Consider the following 21,761-nt stretch of genomic DNA (forward strand, 5'->3'; position numbering starts at 1 on the left):
CAAACTTCTTGCAGGCCACATCGATACAAATTCAGTCAAGCAACGGAATCCTTTCAATTGCTGCCGTTTACTGCCCTCCTCGCTTCTCAATCTCGGAAGGACAATTTATGGACTTCTACAATTCACTTGGGGATCGATTTATAGCCGCAGGAGACTACAACGCCAAGCATACGCACTGGGGATCACGTCTAGTGACTCCCAAAGGAAGACAATTGTACAATGCAATTATAAATGTGAAAAATAAACTGGACTACGTTTCCCCTGGAAGTCCCACATACTGGCCAACAGACTCACGAAAGCTCCCAGACCTTATTGATTTTGCAGTGACAAAAAACATACCTCGCAATCTAATAAGTGCCAAAGCAGTCTCGGACTTATCATCAGACCACTCGCCTGTGCTTCTAACGCTTCTTCAAAGCCCAGAAATAACCGAACACCCTGACGACGCCAAAAACGAACTGGCTAAAATACAAAAAGTACGTGAGTGCCCACATAGAACTCGCCCCGGATTTTAACATGGAATCGGACATCGACTACACTACGAGCGCCCTGGAAGAAGTACTCGTTGCGGCAGCTAAAATCTCTACTCCTCATAGGAAAGATGTAGACCGAAACAAACACTTCAAATCTAATCAGCAAATCGAACAGCTCGTGCGAGAAAAGAGGCGCACGCGTCGTGATTGGCAAAACAGCAGATCACCAGCTTCAAAACAACGCCTTAAGGAAGCAACCCGATCACTCGACCAGGCTCTTCACCAACAGGAAGAAAATGCACAGCTGAGGTACATCCAGAATCTCTCGCCAACAAGCACAAAGTACCCCCTGTGGAGGGCCCACCCAAATCTTAGTGCCCCAATTGAAACGACCACCCCGATAAGAAACTCTTCGGGATGCTGGGCTCGCAGCAACGAAGACCGAGCTGAAACATTCGCCACACATCTCCAAAGTGTCTTCCAGCCAAACCCAGCCTCAAATTCATTCCTCCTGCCAGTAATTCAGCCAGAGTCCTCCCCTCAGCCAGCCGCACCTCCATTCCGGCCGAACGAAATCGAAAAAGTCATAAGAGGGCTAAAACCAAAAAAGGCTCCCGGTGGTGACCTATTGACCCCAAAGATGCTGATCGAACTTCCAAAATGCGCTATAGAGGTCGTCTGCAAACTATTTAATGGAATCATTAATCTTGGCTATTTTCCAAAAAAGTGGAAGAAATCCATCATTATAATGATACCGAAGCCTGGAAAAGACCACACAATTCCGTCATCATACAGACCAATAAGCCTTCTATCTTGTTTGTCTAAACTGTTTGAAAAATGCTTGTTAACTCGCATAATACCACATCTGGAAGCTTGCAATATCATCCCGGCACACCAATTTGGCTTTCGAAGAAACCATGGAACCATCGAACAAGTGAACAGATTAACATCCGAAATACGCTCAGCCTTCGAACAACGAGAATACTGCAGCGCTATTTTCCTCGACGTATCTCAAGCTTTCGACCGAGTTTGGCTCATCGGACTCATGCACAAAATTAAAACGTATTTGCCAACATACACCCACAAGCTACTGGAATCATACCTCTTCAATAGGGTATTCTCAGTGAGATGCAACGCAGCTACTTCGGGCGACTACACCATCGAAGCTGGAGTTCCACAAGGAAGCGCACTCGGGCCGTGTCTATATGTTTTGTATACTGCGGATATTCCTACGAGCGCACAACTAACAACGTCAACGTTCGCCGATGATACCGCTATTCTTAGTCGCTCCAGATGCCCAACGCAGGCAACAACCCAACTGGCTAATCATCTCACAATAGTGGAAAGGTGGCTGTCCGACTGGCGCATTAAAATAAACGAACAAAAGTGCAAACATATAACGTTTACTCTTAATAGACAAACATGCCCTCCGCTTTTACTAAACGGTATGCAGATCCCTCAAGCTAACGACGTAACGTACCTTGGCGTTCACCTTGATAGACGACTTACCTGGCGTAAGCACATCGAATGCAAAAAGATGCATCTAAAACTGAAAGCCAGCAGCCTCCACTGGATCATAAACTCACGATCGCCACTGTGCCTGGACTACAAGTTACTACTGTACAATTCAGTCCTAAAGCCAATCTGGACGTATGGCTCCCAGCTGTGGGGGAACGCGAGCAGCAGCAACATAGACATCATACAGCGCGCACAATCAAAAATCCTGAGAACTATCACAGGGGCACCTTGGTATGTTCGCAACGAAAACATCCACCGGGATCTGGGCATCCTCGCAGTGAAAGACGAAATCCAGAAGCAAAAAGAATCATACAAAGAAAAACTGTCTTCGCACCCAAATTTTCTCGCTCGGGGATTGACTCGGGTTTCTAGCGTATCCCGCCTGAGACGCAACGACCTCCCAACCCAGCAATCGATTTTTAGGGCCGTCTAACTCCGTATCAGTCAATATGACTGTTAGTTAAGTTAAAAATATAAGATTTGATACACCTCTTGTTAGTCTCGCAAAGAGAAGATTCAAGAAATAAAAGCAACGTTACAAAAAAAAAAAAAAAAAAATATGAACCAAATGGTAAAAAATTCGTGTCATTGCATCTTGTGTTTTTGCTCGAATATGATAACGACCCATAAGCCCATCCATGAGGTCAACACCGCCCATGTGGGCATTATATTCCCGAATAATTTGGGGACAATCAACCTCAATATGTCTTTTAGATTTCTTGTCATAACGAGCTATCTTTGCTATTCCTTCATTTGCATTTAATTTCAAAAATGGCTTAATACCAACATAAGTTGATAGCAAGCAAACGGCTTTATTGTCTTTCCATAACACATTTGTTATATCGATGCCATATGACGAACCGACATACTCAGTCGAAAAACCTCTTGGCTGTTCCCTGATCGAAATGTCATTCGGAAGCTTGCAATTTGGAATGCGATTAACACGCACTATTCCTAGGCTATATATCCCTTTAGCACGCAGATAAACCATCAACGGTAAAGAAGTGTAAAAGTTGTCAAAATAAATGATGTAGTTTTTGAAACTTTCTACCGTTTTTGTCAGGCGTACAACAATGTTTGCCGAAGGTCCAAGATCTGGATGAGCAGGCAAGATAAAGTTGTCACCTGCACCACTATAAATTTCAAACCGGTAGGCATAACCAAATGAGTCGCACAACACAAACAGCTTAATACCCCACTTATGAGGCTTATTAGGAATATACTGCCGAAGGTGGTATCTCATTTTTGTGCTGCACATTTGTTCATCGACGCAAAGTCGTGCTTGCTTTGGCACGAAGTCAAACCTCTGGTTAAGGTGATCTAAAAACGTACGCGTGCGATACAGTGAATCGTATCCTGGCTCACCTTTCTGGATTCGCTTGCTCTCATCCCGCAGTGAGAAGTATTTTTTGATTTCCTCAAACTTGTTTCGCGACATGGTGTGTTTTATAGGTCCAAATGCATTTATACCCCAGTAGCTTTTTATATTAGGGTATCGATAAATTGACATGTAAATTAAAATTCCAATGTAGTGATGGGCATCGTCAACGCTGAATTTGAATTGATTGTTTGTGTTTTTCGTTAGTGCTGACCGAATGGTTTCTTCAACAATCATATTCATAATCTGTGAATCGAAGAAGTAACAGAAAATCTGCAAAGGTGTTGCAAGTTCCTTTATACTGTCTGGGAGTGAAGAATCGCTCCGAAAAGCTATGTCGTTGACATGTAACTGCATCGACTGCTGCCTCCATGTTACCTTAGTTGGCACCTTGTTTATTAATTCAACACCTGTTCATAAATTAATTACTTATTTGAGTACCACTTTATGACTTAGATTTCTTACCGGCACAATTAAAACCACCAGAAGAAGGCTCAAATGTACACACTGAATATTCAATTGTCGGCAGTGGTGAACGAGGTCTCTTTACAGGATTTTTGGTATTTTCTAGCTGCTGTACGTTTTCCTTGACATTATCTCCGCTATTGTTTATAAATGAAATGGTTTCGGCGTCCTCTAATGCCGCGTTAAGTGATTCTGCTAAATCCAAGCTGTCTTCATCGTCATCACTAGAATTACCCAAGAGTTCCTCGTCAACATCATTGAACAAATCCAGCAACTGTTCATCGGTCAACTCGGATAATTTAAACCGTCTATGCATTCGACCTGCCATTTCGGTTTGTCTTCAATGAGAAACCATTTAATAAACAGAAAAAAACACAAAAATTGCATGCAGTTGTGAAAAAAGCGGTGTTTGTAAAAGGTCGCGTGGTGTCCCAACAGTGCCTCAAGGCACTTATCACAATTTCACCGCTGCAACGCACTTTTTGTATAAAGTTGCATATATACAACTTGATTTGGATAATATAATATCTTACCTTCAAGAAAAATAATTTTTATTTGGCTGATTTGAAGTTATTTCACTTTTATTAATTAACATAAACACACTACGCATCTCACAGCAATTTTTGCGCGCGAATGCATGATGGATGTAAACAACACAGAAAAAGTACCGTTTTAAAGCTTCGGAGAGCTATGAAAGCTTCCACTTATAAGTTCACAATTTTATTGTAAGCTGACAAATATAATTCAAATTATTAAAAATTGTTTCATTTTTTAGATAATACAAATTATATAATAAGTGCTTTGAGGCACTCTTGGGTATTAGAGGGTTAATTTGATTTTCCATTCCAGATCATAGAGCATCGGCGTAGGAGAAGCCGTTCGTGGTGTTTGGGCGAAGAAGACATCTGACGTAGTTGTTGATGCAATGTACACATTCTGTGGATTTTGATTGCACGTTGCGGTCGCTTGTCGCATGCAACTCTTTAACTCTTTGTACACCACACATCCTCTCTTATTTGCCGTATGATTGCCTCCGCCGTTTCCACATTTCTTCACGGTACTGTCTTCCTTGTTTTTAGTGCCGTGAGCAGAGCTGTGGGCGTCCCCGAAGTGTGCAGTATTGACGTAGTGTAATTAGACTTTGGCAATTAGTGCATTGCACTGAAACGTTGCGTTTATGTGGCTCTTCTACAGTAATTCTGTGTTGCAAAAGATATAGCTGCTTGTAAATTGGGTGGACTTTGTTCTTCTTCAAATACCTGCTTTCTGGCTGGAGATAGATCTTAAAGAGTTTAATAACATTCTTTGCTGCGAAGCCCTTTTTTGCTCGTCTGTCTTTGTATGCACCATTATTTCAAAGATGTTGCTTTTAACAAGCGAGACAACATGAATGTTGTTACCGTTCCCGATCCACGGCACAATTTGGTTGACCAAGTGGTTCGAGCTTTTTTTCCTGATGTAGATTAGAGGGGGCTGCGTTTTTTGCGGTGTCTCGGTGTCTTGCGCTGTTTGGTTTTCCTCAACCTCCGCCAGTAGGGAAAATCTGTTGCTACTAGATCTGCCTGGTTCTTCGTCGATCTTCTCGTCGCGGGTTATTTTTGTTTTATCTATTGCCTGCCGGATTACTTTGCGGGCTAAGCTTGCGCTTAATTTAAATGTAGCGATTCATTTCGGTCCGTGTTTGGCTTTGTGACACATTTGGATCGTTGTTCATTGAGCTAATTTGCGTGACACTTATTTATTTAAAACAACTATCCACTAGTTTTTTTTTTTTAACACATCACACATTGGCGAAAGCAATACAAAAAAAAAAATTGCAGGATAAATACCATGGAAGATGTGTTAAATGCCTTATTAGTTTCTTCCGACCCCTTTCTTCTTTGATAACTTCAGTGTCAAATGGGTCTGCAATTTCTTTTACTAAAACAATTATTATGGACGCTAATGTTATGAGTTTGCTTAAACAAAGCATATGGATATGCCTCTCTCTCATCCTGATAATTTCAAATAACATTTTAGCCTTTTTTAAAAAAAAGATTATTTATGAAATATGCTAATTAAAGTTAAAAAAAAAAAATAGACGTAAAAAGAAATTATGCATTAAAAAAAGGTTTTTTTGTTAAAAAAAAAAATAGTTTGAAAAAAAAAACCGACTGAAGACATATATTTTAGTTTAGAAGTTATTAATTAAAAGCCGCTAACGAGAACAAATCGCCCACTGTGCTGCCTCGCGGCTAGACTCCTGGTCTTTACATTCCCTCCTTTTCACCGTTCTGATTCTTGAGATCCTTGAATTGTTTTGGCTTGTACTGAAAATGTAATTTATATAATTTTTTTTTTGAATATTAAGTTACTTCCCAGCTCAAAAGAGGGGGAATAATTCCTTGGCCGTCCCGTGAAGACGGGTAAACGCCAACGCCTATGGGCGAAATTAAAAATTTCAAGATACTTGTTATGACAATGCAAACAAATTATTTATGTTAATATGACTTGAGTCTTGGTGATGTTGATGAAAAATAAACGATAATGAAGAATGATGCGATAGTCAACTATTTATAGTCAACCGTGTTAATACATACAGTAGCGGACAATGAAATCCGGACACCTAAGTACGTAATTTTTGTAACGAAACGTCATTTTTTGTAACGACACCAAAATAATCCACTAAATGTGAACTTTGCCTTAGTGTGGTAGGAGCGCGTGTTGTTATATCAAGCTGAAATTTTTTCGTTATATCCGGAAGGTATTTAGCTTTCATGATCTGAAAGCATTTTTTAAATTATTAAATTTCTTATAATATAAAAAAAATTATTTTTTTAAATATATCGAAAATGATTGAAAATTTTCAAGGGGCCATATTGGCCTTACAATCGAAAATCTTAAGCTTCCGAGGAATAAGCTGTAACGTTTGATTTTTTAAGTCTTCTTTTGAAGATTTCCTACAAAATTTTGAGAAAACCAGAACTCTAAAGCATTTGCCAAGGATCCACAAGAATCGAATCCTTTCACGATTAGGCATGACTGATCGTTTCAAATCAGCAGAAAATGTAAGAAGTATGTTTTTCCAGATGAAAGGAGTCAAAATAAGAACTCGAACCGTTCGAAGGCACATTGAGGAGGCAGGACTTCATGGCCGGCGAACAGCGAAAAACCCAGTCTTGACCGCAAAAATGCTCCAGAAAAGGCTACAGTGGGTCAAAATGGACGAATCTTGGATTGTACATGATTGCCGAAACGACATTTTTTGTAACGGCACCAAAATAATCCATCTGTCTTACAATAGTATGAGCTAGGTGCGCCCCAAACGCGACAAACGCTTCAAAAATAATTGCGTATTAAAAATAATACGGCGAAAGGTCAGGCAAAGAGCATGCCGAATGGTCCGGGGGTACTTTTCTTACTATGTCGTTGGTGATTTGGCATAAATTGATGGAACTGTGAATGTTGTTCTAAGGTGTTCTGAATCGTCACCTTCTACCCTCAATGAAGGAGCATCTTTCTCATGCCCGAAACACAATCTTTCAGGACGACTCAGGTCCTTGCTACCGTGCAAAAAAAAAGGGATATATATTTTTTTAATTCTTTAAGGATTTGTTTAAACGAATAAAATTTTAAATTTCCAGTATTTTTTTTTTAAATTTAGGCAATAAGTTATTTGCAAAAAAATCGAATATTAACATTAGACTGGCCTGGTCCTGATTTCTATCCGATTCAATATTGTTGTCCTATTTTAAAAGTTAATATACATAAAAACAAACCCAAAAAATACGAGAATTTAATTTAACAGTGGAAACAGTGTGTCTGTTATAAAGACACAATTAAGAAATCTTTCTATCTTTAAAAATACGACAATTGGGTCATTTCCGAATGTAAAGTTATTAGCAGCTATAGGATATAGTGAAATTTTGTGTCATATTATTTTGCCAAAAATGATATTCATACAAAATTTGAACTCTCTAACTCTAAAAACATTAAAGTTATATTCGAAAGTGTCTGTTATAAAGACATAATTAAGAAAACTAACGAACACTTGGTAGATTTTATGCCATCAAGAATAAAGGCCGTATTTGAAACTCAAGGAAGACCAACTAAATACGAAAGAACCAAAACTAAATTATTTTTGAATACGTTAAATACTAAGCTAGAAATAATTTCAAGAAATTTTTGTTACCTAGAAATAGTAAAAAAAAAAATTTTTTTTTGGTTGCCTACATTTTTGTTAATTTCATTGAATATTTAAGTACGTTTTATACGTTTATACGTTTTATTTCCAAATAAAACAAAATGACATTTAAAAGAACACCGATTTGAAACCAATTTACTTTATAAAGTAAACGCTGGCTGAAAAAAAACTGAAAAAGTAGTATTTTCTGCCTGTCCGGATTTCATTGTCCGCTACTGTATATGCACATGCTGGTTGTTATAGTTATAATTATATCCAGTGACATGATATGAGAGTTGTTAAAGAAGTTAAGATGTAACAAGAAAGGAAAGCAAAATTCGGGCGAAGCCGAAGTTTATATACCCTTGCAGTTAAAACCGAATTTATATTGCAAACATCGGATATAGTTGGCCGATCCTTATGGGAATATGAATATATAATCCAATTTATTACAATACAAAATCTAAAAAAAAGTCCCAAACTTCTATCTTCAAAAATACCAAAGTTGGTATTTCTACCAAAAACAATTTCCGATCGTTCAGTTATATGACAGCTATAAGATATAGTTGGCCGATCGTTATGAAATTTGGTAAGCCAGATTAACTGACCAAAAATATAATCTGTACCAAGTTCCAGCTTTCTATCTTCAAAAACACGAAAGTTGGGTCATTTCCGATCGTTCAGTTATATGGCAGCTATAGGATATAGTCGGCCGATTCTTACAAAATTTTGCATGTCGTATTATTTTGCCAAAAATAGCGCTCATGTAAAATGTGAACTCTCTCACTCTAAAAACACCGAAGTTATACCAGTTCCGATCAATCAGTTATATGGCAGCTATAGGATATAGTCGGCCGTTCCGACTTATATACTGCGTGCAAAGGAAAGAAGGGTGTGTGCAAAGTTTCAAGTCGATAGCTTTAAAGCTGAGAGACTAGTTTGCGTAGAAACAGACAGACGGACAGACAGACGGACATGCTCATATCAACTCAGGAGGTGATCCTGATCAAGAATATATATACTTTATAGGGTCGGAGATGTCTCCTTCACTGCGTTGCACACTTTTGGACAAAATTATAATACCCTCTGCAAGGGTATAAAAAGTATCTTATAAATCTATATTAGCCATTTCAATGAAACTAGTTATTGAGCTGTAATTTTCAACTAATTCTTGATAAAAAATCGATAAATGTTATCGAATTTGAGAAAAAACGGGGAGTTCCTGCGAATATTATGGTATTTGAAACAAATTAAAATTATGTGTGAAATGGTTCTATTGTATTGAAATTGCAATCGCAGTTTGGTCATGGACTTTTTATTTGTATAGGGTGTATTAATCAAAACAATAACAGCTGATGATTCTATTATTTTGCTTGATCTGCAATATATAGATTGCAGTTTTCAGATTGGAACCATAGTTTAAGTAAGGTATATGGACAGTCTCCTTTATTCCTTTCTATGCAAAAGGAATTATAGTCGCGCTCCCAAACAGTTTTAATTCTGTTGATGATGTGAGTTTTAGCATTATTGATCGTGTATCTGATATTTATACAGGATCCCAAGTTATTGGGGTTTTTAGCAGCAGAGTCAGCAACTTCATTTCCTTTGATATTCAAATGGCTCGGAGTATGATGGAGTCGAATAAACAATATATTGTTATCAATTTTTCGGAGTATTTCAGCCACAATGCGATTGATATAAAAACTTTTAGTTGTGTTACTATTGACATGGTAAAAAGAACACCCCGTGAAATTATCTCTATTAGAATTATCCGTGTAAATAATTTCAAAGTTTTGACTAGTTAATAAACTATGCTTTTCTTTAAAAAGATTGTCTACCACGTCAGGGCTGCTAGATTTCTTGTTTTGGCAAGAACCCTTACAAAACTCGAATCAAAGGTTAAAAACCGAGGCTTAGAGAATGAAGAATCAACATAGGTTAAAGAATCGAAAATGTCTTTAAATTCTAAGTATGTTTTGATATAACTAGTTTTTTTTTTGAGGAGAAGTTGTTTTTATTTAGTAAAGCAGCAAAGAGATTAAGAGTGAAAATTTTAGCTAATTCCTTAGCTGTAGCAAAATTTATTCTATAGGCAGGGGGAACATATAATAATAATAATACCCATAATAAAATTATTCTAAAGTGTATTCTAAAATTCTAATTATTCTAAATTTTTTTATTAAGAACAAGAAAGGAAAGCTAACTTCGGGCGGAGCCGAAGTTGATATACCCTTGCAGCTAAAACCGGATATACAATCTCAAACATCGGATATAGTTGGCCGATCCTTACATCATAATAAAACTAATTAATTACAATAAAATCTAAAAATAAAGTCCCAAGCTTCAATCTTCAAAAATACGAAAGTTGATATATCTATCAAAGACCATTTCCGATCGTTCAGTTATATGGCAGCTATAAGATATAGTCGGCCAAACCTAATGAAATTTGGTAGGTTAGATCAACTGACCAAAAATAGAATCTGTACTAAGTTTCAGCTTTCTATCTTCAAAAACACGAAAGTTGGGTCGTTTCCGATCGTTCAGTTACTCGTTACTCGTTCAATTGATCAGGATCACCACCTGAGTTGATATGAGCATGTCCGTCTGTCTGTCTGTCTGTTTCTACGCAAACTAGTTTTTCAGTTTTAAAGCTATCGTCTTGAAACTTAGCACACACCCTTCTTTCCTTCGCACGCACTATATAAGTCGGAATAGATCGGCCAACTATATCCTATAGCTGCCATATAGCTGATTGATCGGAAATGGTAAAACTTTGATGTTTTTAGAGTAAAAGAGTTTATGAGAGCATTACATGAGAGCTATTTTTGGCAAAATAATACGACATGCCAAATTTCATATGGATCGGCCGACTATATTTTATAGCTGCCATATAACTGAACGATCGGAAATGGTTTTTGGTAAAAATACTTTAGTTAGTTTTTACTTACTTTACTTTACTTTAGTTTTTTTGAAGATAGAGATTTGGGATTTTTTTTAGATTTTGTAATATAATAAATTGGGTTATATTATTATATTCTCATAAGGATCGGGCAACTTTATCCGATGTTTGCCATATATATCCGGTTTTAACTGCAAGGGTATATCAACTTCGGCTCCGCTCGAAGTTAGCTTTCCTTTCTTGTTTCAAAAAATATTAACAAACTTGTGCTGGAATAAGATTTCTGTTTTGGGTTCTATGTTAATATCTCACATAAATCCAAAAATAAAAAATCAAATGTGTCTGCTAAATATTAAAAACGAAAAATATACAATAGGTGCTCTCTTTTAAACGTTATACATCGCTATATTTTATAAACCTTAAGCCTACATTGTCATTAGCCTTCATTATTTGCATAAGAGCGAATATGAGCTTTCGCTACAGCTCCACTGTAAGCTTTTATACTACATATATTAGAGATAACTACTTAGAGGTAAAAAATTCAATATTTAACTTTAATATTTATACCAATTCAAATTCAAAAACTAATTAAAATGTCGTATGCGTTTAGTCTTCGAGATCCACTTTTAATAGCCCGTTTGTATGGGAACCGGTATTTGTACTGCCCTCAACTGTCTTGTAGAGCCTTGAAAACATCGAATTTGGCAAACTTCGATGTTTTAAAACATCGATGCTGGTAAAATCGAAGTATTCGATGTTTTGAACCACAATACATCGATACATCAAAGCATATATAGGCATTTTTTTACCCGATTATTTTAAAAGACATATTTAAAACAAAATAACGTATTTTATTGTTCCAGACAATTTAACAAAAATTTTGTTTTCCTAATAATAGAAAAATAAAAATACAAAATTAATTATTCAATATTGAGATCGTAGTTACGATTTAAAAATAATAACTGGTCTACAGCAGATGGTTTTAAAGAACAGAGCTTTAATAAAGTTAAAAATAAACTTACCCTTTAAGCTTCTTTTTTGCGCGTACTCTTTGTGAAGGTAAGCAACGATAGTTGAAAGAAAAACATCGATACATCGATGTTGAGATTACTGTTGAAAACATCGTATCGATGTTTTATTTATTTTCGAAAACCTCGATGTATCGTCGATGTATCGCCAAGGCTCTACTATCTTGACAGATAAATGTTGATAGAGAAGTTATGTGTGGAGCGACCGATATCTGGAATATCTTCTCTAGAAATCGGTCGATCTGGACAAAAACTTGATTTCAGATAAGAATAAACTATATATATAGAAAGGCATACAAATTTTTTCAAAATCCTGTCCTGATGCTACAGAAATTTACGATTTGTAGAAGCAAAAAATGGCATGGAAAAAATTTAAAACAATCTTGAAAAGCGTGGGCATTTTAGGAATCTCCGTGGCGGATCTCCACGAACGTACAGACAGACATGGCTATATCGATTCGGCTGTTGATGCTGATCAAGAATATATCTACTTTATGGGGTCGGAGGAGATGATTCGTTATCACTGTAATTACATTTATACGAATAAAATATACCCTTGTACTCTAAAAGTACCGGGTATAAAAAGTATCTTAGTTTTTATTAAGTATTTAGTACTTGCTTTCTTCTTACCATATTTTTTTTCATGTAAAATTCCGAAACGAGTCCAATTTAGATAGTTTATAAGATCAATAAATGCCTGATTTACGAACTGTCTTGACGGATAAATGTTGATAGAAAAGTCATGAGGGGAGCGACCGATATCTGGAATATCAAGGGCATCACATATAGAATGAATGTGAGTAGCTAAAGTTGAGTCGGTTGGACAAAAAACGGCTTGGACTCCACTGTGAATAAGTTTGCATACTGTAAATGAGTTTACAGTCTTTTCATTAAAAAATAAATAATTTTTTGACATGATCTTACTTTTTTGGACTGTTTCAAAAGAATCAAGTTGGTTTACGTATTCAACATCGTATTCGATGATTGTCTCAGGTAATAGACTTGAGTCCCGGTTCAACCTACAAATATTAAAATATTTTCTTCAAACAATAATATTAAATAATATATATACCTATGAATTGCGTATCTGAAAGCTAACTCAGCACCATTTTTGACCATCTGCTTTGGAAATAGGGCACCTTAAAATTCATAACATATTGATTTTTTTTATTTTTTATGTCTACTGCTAAGAATATTACCAACTCGTATAATAGGAGGTACACCTTCAACAACCGTAAAAAAATAAGGAATAAGTAAAACCATCACTTTGAAATACATAATGAATACTAAAGCTTTAAAGGTAGAAAAAATCTTTTCCATCCTTATATTTTTTTGAAGCCGGACAACTGCATGCACAGAAAGAAAAAATCCAAGAAAAATTTAAAAGAATAGCCTTACAAATTTAATTCTTCCATTACAAATTTATATTAGGTTCTTGGCACAGTAAGCACACTATTTTTTATTGAATATTCAATAAAACACTTTATCAAAGTGTCTTAAAAGAAAATAAACAAAATATCACAAAAACTATTTGAGCAAAAAGCAAATGTGTTATTTTTAAAGTAGTAAATCTGTAGTATCCATTTTACTTTAATAATAAATAAATAATAAATTCAATATATAAATAATACTAAATTAAAACCAGTAAGAAAAGCTTACTTCAGGGGAGCTAAAGTTAAAATTTCTTTGCCGTTAAAATCCGATATATATCGCAAAGGCTAGATTTGACCGATTCTTTTGAGAATTTCATAATAAAACCAATATATTAGAATAAAAAAATTCCAAAAAAAACCCCAAGCCTATATCTTAAAAATTACCAAAGATGGTATTTTTACGAAATACCACTTCCAAATGTTCTGTTATAAGCCTAGTACTGAGATCGATAAACATTTTTGACGACTAAAAACAATTATTTTTTCCAGAGTCAACGTATATTTTGAAGTTAGGCACTACAGTTCCTTCTAAAATTTATTTGAAATGGAATTTAAAAATTGACAATGTTGAAAACAAATTTAAGAAGTCCTTTGTGGATTTTGGAGATTTTCTGTGGACCGATTCATTTGAGAATTTCATAATAAAACCAATTCATAACCAATTTCATAATTTGAGTAAAAAAAAATTCCAAAACAAACTTAAGTCTCTATCTTCAAAAATACCAAAGTTCATATTTTTACCAAATACCATTTCCAAAGATTCTGTTATAAGCCTAGTACTGAGATCGAAAAACAACTGATTTAAGAAGTCCTTTAGTGGATTGTGAATCAATTCACAGTGGGTAATTCGGTCTTGCTAACGGAATTTATATAAAATTTTTAAATTTAAAAAAGCGTTGATATATATTCCTAAGATCAGCTGATCAACAGCTGTGAACGGAAAAACACATCTAAATTCTTTCTTTTTGCGCGCATTAATTTCGAGTTCCTCAGAAATTTACAATTTTTATTGAGTTTTTTAAAATTTTGTCTTTTTAATATCTTCAAGGTATGTATTACATACCTTGTATTACATACCTTGTATTACATACCTTGTATGTTACATGTTTGTGACATACCAAACATTACATGTTTGTGACAGTTCTATAAATGTGGAATCCGTGGAAATGTGGATTCAGTCTAACTTTTATTAGCCGAAAGTGTGAAACAGTCGAGCCCAAAATGTGTAATATAAACTGCTATTACCGGCTAGCCTTCAAATTATGGTATTTTTTAGGCACAATGTCGGTAGCAAAAGGGATGTATTTTTAGTATGGCACTCAGAAGTCATCCCAACCAAGAAGTTTGTTTTCATAGAAAACTCGTTTTTTGGTACTGTTGTAAAACACCTTAGATATTTATACTCTGTGAGATTGGCAAAAAACGCATTGCGAGATTGGCAAAAAGTTACAAAATTTTTTACTAGTACTAGTATTTTAGGCACATTTTAGTAATTAGGTATTTTTTAAGCACAATGTCAGTAACAAAAAGGGATGTATTTTTAGTATGGCACTCAGAAGTCATCCCAACAAAGAAGTTTGTTCTCACAAAAAACTCGGTTTTTGGTACTGTTGTGAAAAACCTTAAATATTTATACTCTGTGAGATTGGCAACAAGAGCATTGCGAGATTGGCATAAAGTTACAACATTTTTTTACTAGTACTAGTAGTACTAGTGAAAAGACTGTGAAAGGAATAGGGTTTTTTTTTAAACCAAAATCCAGGAAGGGCTATCTATATACGCCGCTGGTATTTATGGAAATCTCATCTTCAAAAAATGTTGGACGCCCACAAAAAGATTTTGCGTATTGTTGCAAAAATACGCAAGTCAAAAAATTGTCAGACCTATCTGAAGATGTCCCATTACATGCATTGTTGGTAACTGCAACTGCAATCATTATACGGAAGTCATGGAATGATTTTGGAGCCATTAACAGTGCAGAACGGACCGATAGTTTTATGGAAAAACGATACCCCTTTTTCTACTCCATTTTGTCGACCCATTAATATACTTTGCGAGAAAGAATCGGCTGACTTAATTCGCATAGAAAGTCAAAATATTAAAATCCAAATATGAAATATTTTACCTAATTAATGAGTGGCTTTAGAATTGATCACCAATTTCGCAAAAGCAATAAAAGAATAAATTGCAGGATAAATATAAATATATGAGATCTAGAGTTTATTAATCTATATATATAAAAATGAAACCCGTTTACCGTTGTCAGAAAATCACATGAAAACGGCTTGACCGACTTGGCTGATTTCTTTTTGTAGTATTCTAATATTCTGTACAAGGTACTTACGGAAAAAAATATTAAGAAAAGCGTTTTTAAGTAGCTGCGAAAACTATAAAGACCACCCTTTCCTATTTCCTATACGTTTAGAGTATAGGAAGGAGTCCTGGTTGCGTTTAGAAATTGGTTGATATTTAGTGACAACACATTAAGTTTCTTTGTTTTAAAGACTAAAAAGTTTTTTGTTTGCTAATAAGTGTTTGTTAGTCATGGTAAGTTCACTTTACTTCATATTGTTTTTTGTTAACTTTTCGTGACTACACAGAAACCACTACAAGAAACCAAAAATGCCAGCAACCACACGTAGAAACTTAAGCCGCAGAACTCGAAGTACGGCAAGTCAAAGATATATAAGGTCAAATCTAACTGATGAGCAACGCGAAGCGCGAAACTAACTTCAACGGAATCTAAATCAACATAGAATTTTTGTGTTTAATCCCCACAGAGCTGCATTCAGTTATAATGGGGCAATTGATTACAGTCCAGAGCAAATTGTTGATATTGGGCTAATGAATATTTTGTGTCGACATTGCAATGCATTGAAATTCAAAAAAGAAGCCCCTGAACTGTGTTGCGCCAGCGGCCAAGTCAAATTGACGCCATTGGTACCACCACCACCACCAATTGCTCTACAATAGTGGTGCAGAAAACATCGATGGAAACATCGATACCTCGATGTTTTGGAAAAATGAAAAACATCGATGTTTATTTTTGACCATCGATGTTTTGGTGCCATCACTTTTAGAAGAAGAAGCAATAAAAGAGTGTAAAGGTTTGTAATTTGTCACTTATTTTTTATTACATTAATTATAACGTTTAATTCATTTACTTTCAATTATAGGGCATGCGATTGGTTGTGTAGGTGGAGGCGCTGTGTGTTTTATAAAGATGGGTAAGTTCTTAAATCGTAAGTACTTGAAAACTTCACAGATCATAAAAGCTCAACTGCAAGCGCATACACGTATATGTCGGGAAATGGCCATCGTTTTCCTCTGTCATCTCGTATTTTTCAACGCGCAGCGAGTCGCAATGATCTTTTGCACGTCCGTTCACTTCAGTTCTTGATTGCCTTCCCTCTCCTCTTCCTCCTTTCCATCATTGCGCCACGCTCAGCAGGGCTTTACTCTCTTTCCCCACCGCGCTCTCATTCACAAAGCTTGTCTCTCTTCATTTGCAATGCTTGTTTATTTCTTCTTAGTACTATACTATAAGAGGAAATTACTATACTCTTAACTTATAATTAATCAGTAAATGAGGTATTTGAAATTAAATCAAACTTATCTCCGACATATACATATCTTATATTTTATATATTTTTTAATTTAAAGGAACAACAAAGAAAAACGAAGCTCCGTCTTCCAAACGGATTTAAAAAAACATCAGGACAAAGCTACCTGTCTTCACTGTGGCAAAATTTTGAAAACGTCGGGAAATACGACAAACATCATACGACAAACATCATGGACCACCTAAAAAATATTCATCCGAGTTATAAAACATTTTGAGACTGATAATGAGTCACCGAGGTTGGATAAGTATGTGCAACCGAACGCAGTTTACCCGCAAGACTCCCAAGAAAAAATTAAACTGGACAGATACGTAATGCTCACGATAGCACGCGATGTGTTACCGTTTTCTATAGTTGACGACGAAGGTTTCCGGTATTTAATACACCACCTGGACCCGAAATATAAAATGCCGAGCAGAAATTATTTCAGAGACACAATGTTACCTGAGGTGTAAACTAACTTGAGAAAGGACGTTGAATGTGAGCTCGAAGGGGTGCATTATGTGGCAATTACGACAGATGGATGGACTTCACGTGCAAATGATGCATACTTAACAGTAACCTGTCATTTCGTTACGAAAAAATTCGAGCTGGTATCAGCAGTCCTATCGACGGCGGGTTTAGTAACGCCCACCAACCACACAGCAATGAATGTGGCAGATACAATTCGGCAGATCTTAAATGAGTGGGGCCTTCAAAATAAAGTTGTAAGTATAGTTACAGACAACAACCCAAAAAAAAGGGCCTTCGAGGAGGCGCGAAAGAGGAAAAAGGGGGTCAACCGGTCATCCACCTGTCAGCCAAATGGAATGTCGCCCGGATCAGTACGGGGGGTTGGGGGGAATGTGTCAGCCATTTATTGTGGGTTCCGGCGAAGGGCGAAGTAATGCTGTCCGTGGGAGGACGGAAATCCACGGTGCGTAACGGTGTCCGGTGAAGGGGTAAACGCCGCCACCCGGGGGAAGATGCAATCGACGTGGAACGTAACGGTTCCCGAAGCAACGATGGAAAAGTACTCCAGTGGGGAAATCAGCACGATGCGCAGGCGTGCCTTAGGAAGGAGCGGCAAGGAGCAAAGGGGGGGTTACGACGCAGAGTGCAGCGGGCCCTGAAAGCCCACCGGTGCATCACATAGTAGCAGCAGATGTCCATGGCCAGGAAACACGAGGGGCCACGGACGGCGACCACCAACGGGAAAAGTCTCGGGACGAGTCTTTATAGGAAGCTTGTAGCGTTTAGTTGGAGGAACGCCTGTAGAGAGTCCGCCATTCAAGTGTTAGAGCGTTTCTAAAAAGGATTCGGTTTTGTTTGAGTTGAAGGACCGCCTTTGGAGAGTCCGACAGCCAAACGCAAGGAGAGCGAGTAGACAAATAAGGAAAGGTTCCCTTGCTGGACTTTCCTCTAAAAACCCAGGGCCGTGTAGTCGATTTGGTCCATTCCCGAACATGGCAGGTAGCCCTGCAAGGAAGTGAGGAAAGGATACGTCTGGCGTACGCCTTACCGATTCCTGAAATCGCAACCAACAGGCGTGGTCCTGCGAAACAAGGAGGCCGACTCGGTATCACACGCCCGGTAGTCACGAGACGTACAGGACAAGGAAGACAAGAACCCGTGGCTGGACGATTTCCTCTACGAGCCCAGGGCGTCAGAGTCGAGTAGGGCCATTCCCGAACACGGCAAGTAGCCTTGCTACTGGAGTGAAGAAAGGATAAGTCTGGCGTACGCCTAACCGATTCCTGGAATCGCAACCAACAGGCGTGGTCCTGCAAAACAAAGATCGGCCGATTCGAGAACTCACGCCTAAGTCAAAGACCGAGTGAGAACACCCTGGTCACCAGCCCCGCCACTACAAACTCGGGTTCGCCGGCGCGTATGCACGGTGTCCCGGTGTAGCGGGAGCGCGACGCACGGTCAGTCATACGGCTACTTCCAAACCTGGCACCGGAGCGTATGCACGGTGTCCCGGTGTAGCGAAGGCGTCATACGGCAACTTCCAAAACTGGCACCGGAGCGTATGCACGGTGTCCCGGTGTAGCGAAGGCGACACGCTTAGGCAACTTCCAAACCTGGCACCGGAGCGTATGCACGGTGTCCCGGTGTAGCGGAGGCGGCAGTCAGCAAACAAACTCCCGAACCTTAGATGAAGAAGTACAGGCGAGTGATCAGACGATAGATCTGATAAGGAGTTGGCATTTATCAGGTTGCGAGGAATGTTTTTTGTGATTGCAAAATCTATCAAGTCTGGCAGTTTTCTAGGATCTGTTGGCCAATATGTAGGTGTCCCAGGTGACACACAGTCTAGCTTGTTGCTTGCTTTTATTATTGAATTTTATTATTGCCTTCCCTTCAGAAGGAGTCAGAAGTCGAGATCCCCAGTGCTTGGCATTGAAGTCTCCTGCTGCTATAAATTGTTCGCTCAGAGAGTTGAAATATTCCATGAATTTGTTATTATGATATTGTAAACCGAGGAGGACAGTATACGGCGGCAAACTTTAAAGATCGGAAATCCATTTGCATATCTATTGATGTAGCTTGCATGAAGTTAGGGGCGAAGCTATTGTGGAAGAAGTGCCTCCGTGAGCTTTCCCGTCTGGGTGATTCGTGTTGTAGAATAGATAGCCTCGAATTTGAAAATTATTTTTATTTGTGAGATGAGTTTCTGTGAGTAGCATTACATCGATATGGTTATTATTAAGGAACTGAGTTAAATATAGATGTTTATTGAAAAAAACATCGATGTATTTTGAAAAACATCGATGTGTCCATACATCGATGTTTCTGCACCTCTACTCTACAATTACCTAAATACATATTTATATTCTTGCAGATTCAGGGTGAAATACATCATAGAACAGGTTCCTTGTTGCCAGTGCCTGATGAAGACTATACATTTTTGCAAATATATTTTATGGGCAATTCAACATGAGAAGTCGATCAGCGTTCTGCACACAACAACTCAGTGAAAAGATCCATTGTGGAACAACTTCAAACATTTTTCCATCAATACAATGAATTAGTTGCATTATTCACAGCTGCATTAGACCGCATGCCATCAGATAATCATAAAATTGTCATCAGAGCCGATAAGGCGCCTGCAGGACAACATGCTGGACGTTTTAATGCGCCAACAATTAATGAAGTGGCTATTGTCGTCCTAGGAGAAAATTTAGAAAACCGAGACATTGTATGCCTACTATTACGGACCCTAAAACGAAACAGTACCCGGGCAAAGCCGGGCTGGGCAGCTAGGGCAGCTGGTTTTTATATAAAGGTCCGGATTTGGATATGGAAATCTCAAACGGCTAAAACCAAATAGCCCTTGCGTTGTTCCAAGAAGGCCCAGAATGGAACCCTTAAAAATCACAAAGTAATTATTTACTGAAAAAAAATAAAAATCATAAATAATCATTATTTTTTATTTTTGTTGATCAAATATATCACTCAGATCATGATTGCGGGATATTTGTCAAATTTTGTGGACATTTGACTTCATACCTCTTTAGACCACATACACAAGTACCATTTAGTACAACCATTTTCTCACTATCACCCCTTCGTACCACTAAAAATTGGGTAAATTGAATATGAACCTTCTATTAGTCATAGAAACCAATTTTTTTTATGCAAATTTAGAGATATTGAATAGGGGGAAAAAAAGTTTGTTTTGATAGAAGTGTATTAATCTGCAACTTATATGAGTGGTCAGTTATCTATTTATTTATTTATCTGTTCATTTATTGATATACATATTTATTTATTTAGTTTAATATTTAGTTATTAAAATTTTGTCGTATTCCTTAGTATATATTAGACGAATAAGGCAGAACTCCTGGTAAATAAAAAAAACCAAAACTCCCAAACAAAAAGAAAATCAAACCTCTATGGGCGGTCTGAGTCTATCAATGCCCGAAGAAGGATAAAGAGATAAGGACATTTAAAACAAGAAAAGAAAGCTAACTTCGGGCGGAGCCGACGTTGATATACCCTTGCAGTTAAAACCGGATATATATCGCAAACATCGGATATAATTGGCCGATCCTTATGAGAATATGATAATATAATCCAATTTATTATAATACAAAATCTAAAAAACTTACTAAACTTCTTTCTTCAAAAATACCAAAGTTAATATTTTTACCAAAAACCATTTCCAACAAAGGGAAGCAATCCCGAGAAATCTTAGCCATTCAGGACCAGTACAGCATGGGAAACGCGGAGGCATCTTTTAAACGCCGGGAGATTCAAGCCCTTATACATATGTTAATCCCAAGAGCAGCTAAGGGTAGATCTCAGCCAGTTGGTTGATCGAAGGATCGACCTATGCATGAGGACGGAATTCGAGCAAATCACCCGGAAGTTAGAACAGAGCAGAGTAAAGATTCCGTCCTTTAGGTCCTCCGAGTCCTTGATGACGACGCAATTGGAAAATCTGTATGGGATGCCATAGATCAAGCTCCTTCGGGACTTTCACCGATTGCTGACAAAGAAAGCATCCGAATGGTACTGGAGAGAAGTAAAAGAAGCTCTGCAACGAAAATATTGCAATAATAGAAGCGATTACGATCGGATCAAGGATATCGCGGAGGAGAGAGGGGGATAGGGAGAGTCATTGGGGGAGTATTTTATGGCTCTCTTAATTGATTATCAAGACGGCAAAACGGAATCTCATGGAGCTGATGAGGATCTATCCAATACGAGTGTTCACACTGGAACACATACACGATGAAAGCAAGGAGGTAGAACGAGTCCGAAATCCGTAGCGAAGAGCAGGGTATAGACAAC

At 37.5% G+C, this 21,761-nt stretch overlaps 1 protein-coding gene and 1 long non-coding RNA gene across 5 annotated transcripts in view; one reads left to right on the forward strand and one right to left on the reverse strand.

Moving 5' to 3' along the window:
- The window catches only part of Ekar (Eye-enriched kainate receptor), a 648,003-nt gene extending 633,733 nt beyond the window's left edge, over positions 1-14,270 (reverse strand). The window contains exons 1-6 of one of the 4 annotated variants that reach the window (XM_017242890.3): positions 13,741-13,985; positions 13,123-13,146; positions 12,996-13,062; positions 12,848-12,942; positions 12,554-12,787; positions 5,965-6,253 (exon numbers count right to left, since the gene is read on the reverse strand). In XM_017242890.3, coding sequence (XP_017098379.2) covers positions 6,180-6,253; positions 12,554-12,787; positions 12,848-12,942; positions 12,996-13,062; positions 13,123-13,146; positions 13,741-13,813 — 567 coding nt within the window. In that variant the 5' untranslated portion in view covers positions 13,814-13,985 and the 3' untranslated portion in view covers positions 5,965-6,179. Of the gene's footprint in view, positions 1-5,964; positions 6,254-12,553; positions 12,788-12,847; positions 12,943-12,995; positions 13,063-13,122; positions 13,147-13,740; positions 13,986-14,097 lie in introns of those variants that run through there. The other 3 variants (XM_070282458.1, XM_070282460.1, XM_070282459.1) reach the window with 3 other exon arrangements.
- Positions 14,271-14,906: 636 nt separating this feature from the next.
- LOC108126342 (uncharacterized) lies at positions 14,907-20,324 on the forward strand. The gene is made up of 5 exons (XR_001773363.3): positions 14,907-15,903; positions 15,957-16,463; positions 16,533-16,583; positions 17,020-17,686; positions 19,807-20,324. It is a non-coding gene; the product is annotated as an uncharacterized lncRNA (long non-coding RNA).
- Positions 20,325-21,761: the final 1,437 nt, after the last annotated feature.

Source organism: Drosophila bipectinata, chromosome 4 (genome assembly GCF_030179905.1).
Source record: "Drosophila bipectinata strain 14024-0381.07 chromosome 4, DbipHiC1v2, whole genome shotgun sequence".
Classification (NCBI taxonomy): Eukaryota; Metazoa; Arthropoda; class Insecta; order Diptera; family Drosophilidae; genus Drosophila; species Drosophila bipectinata.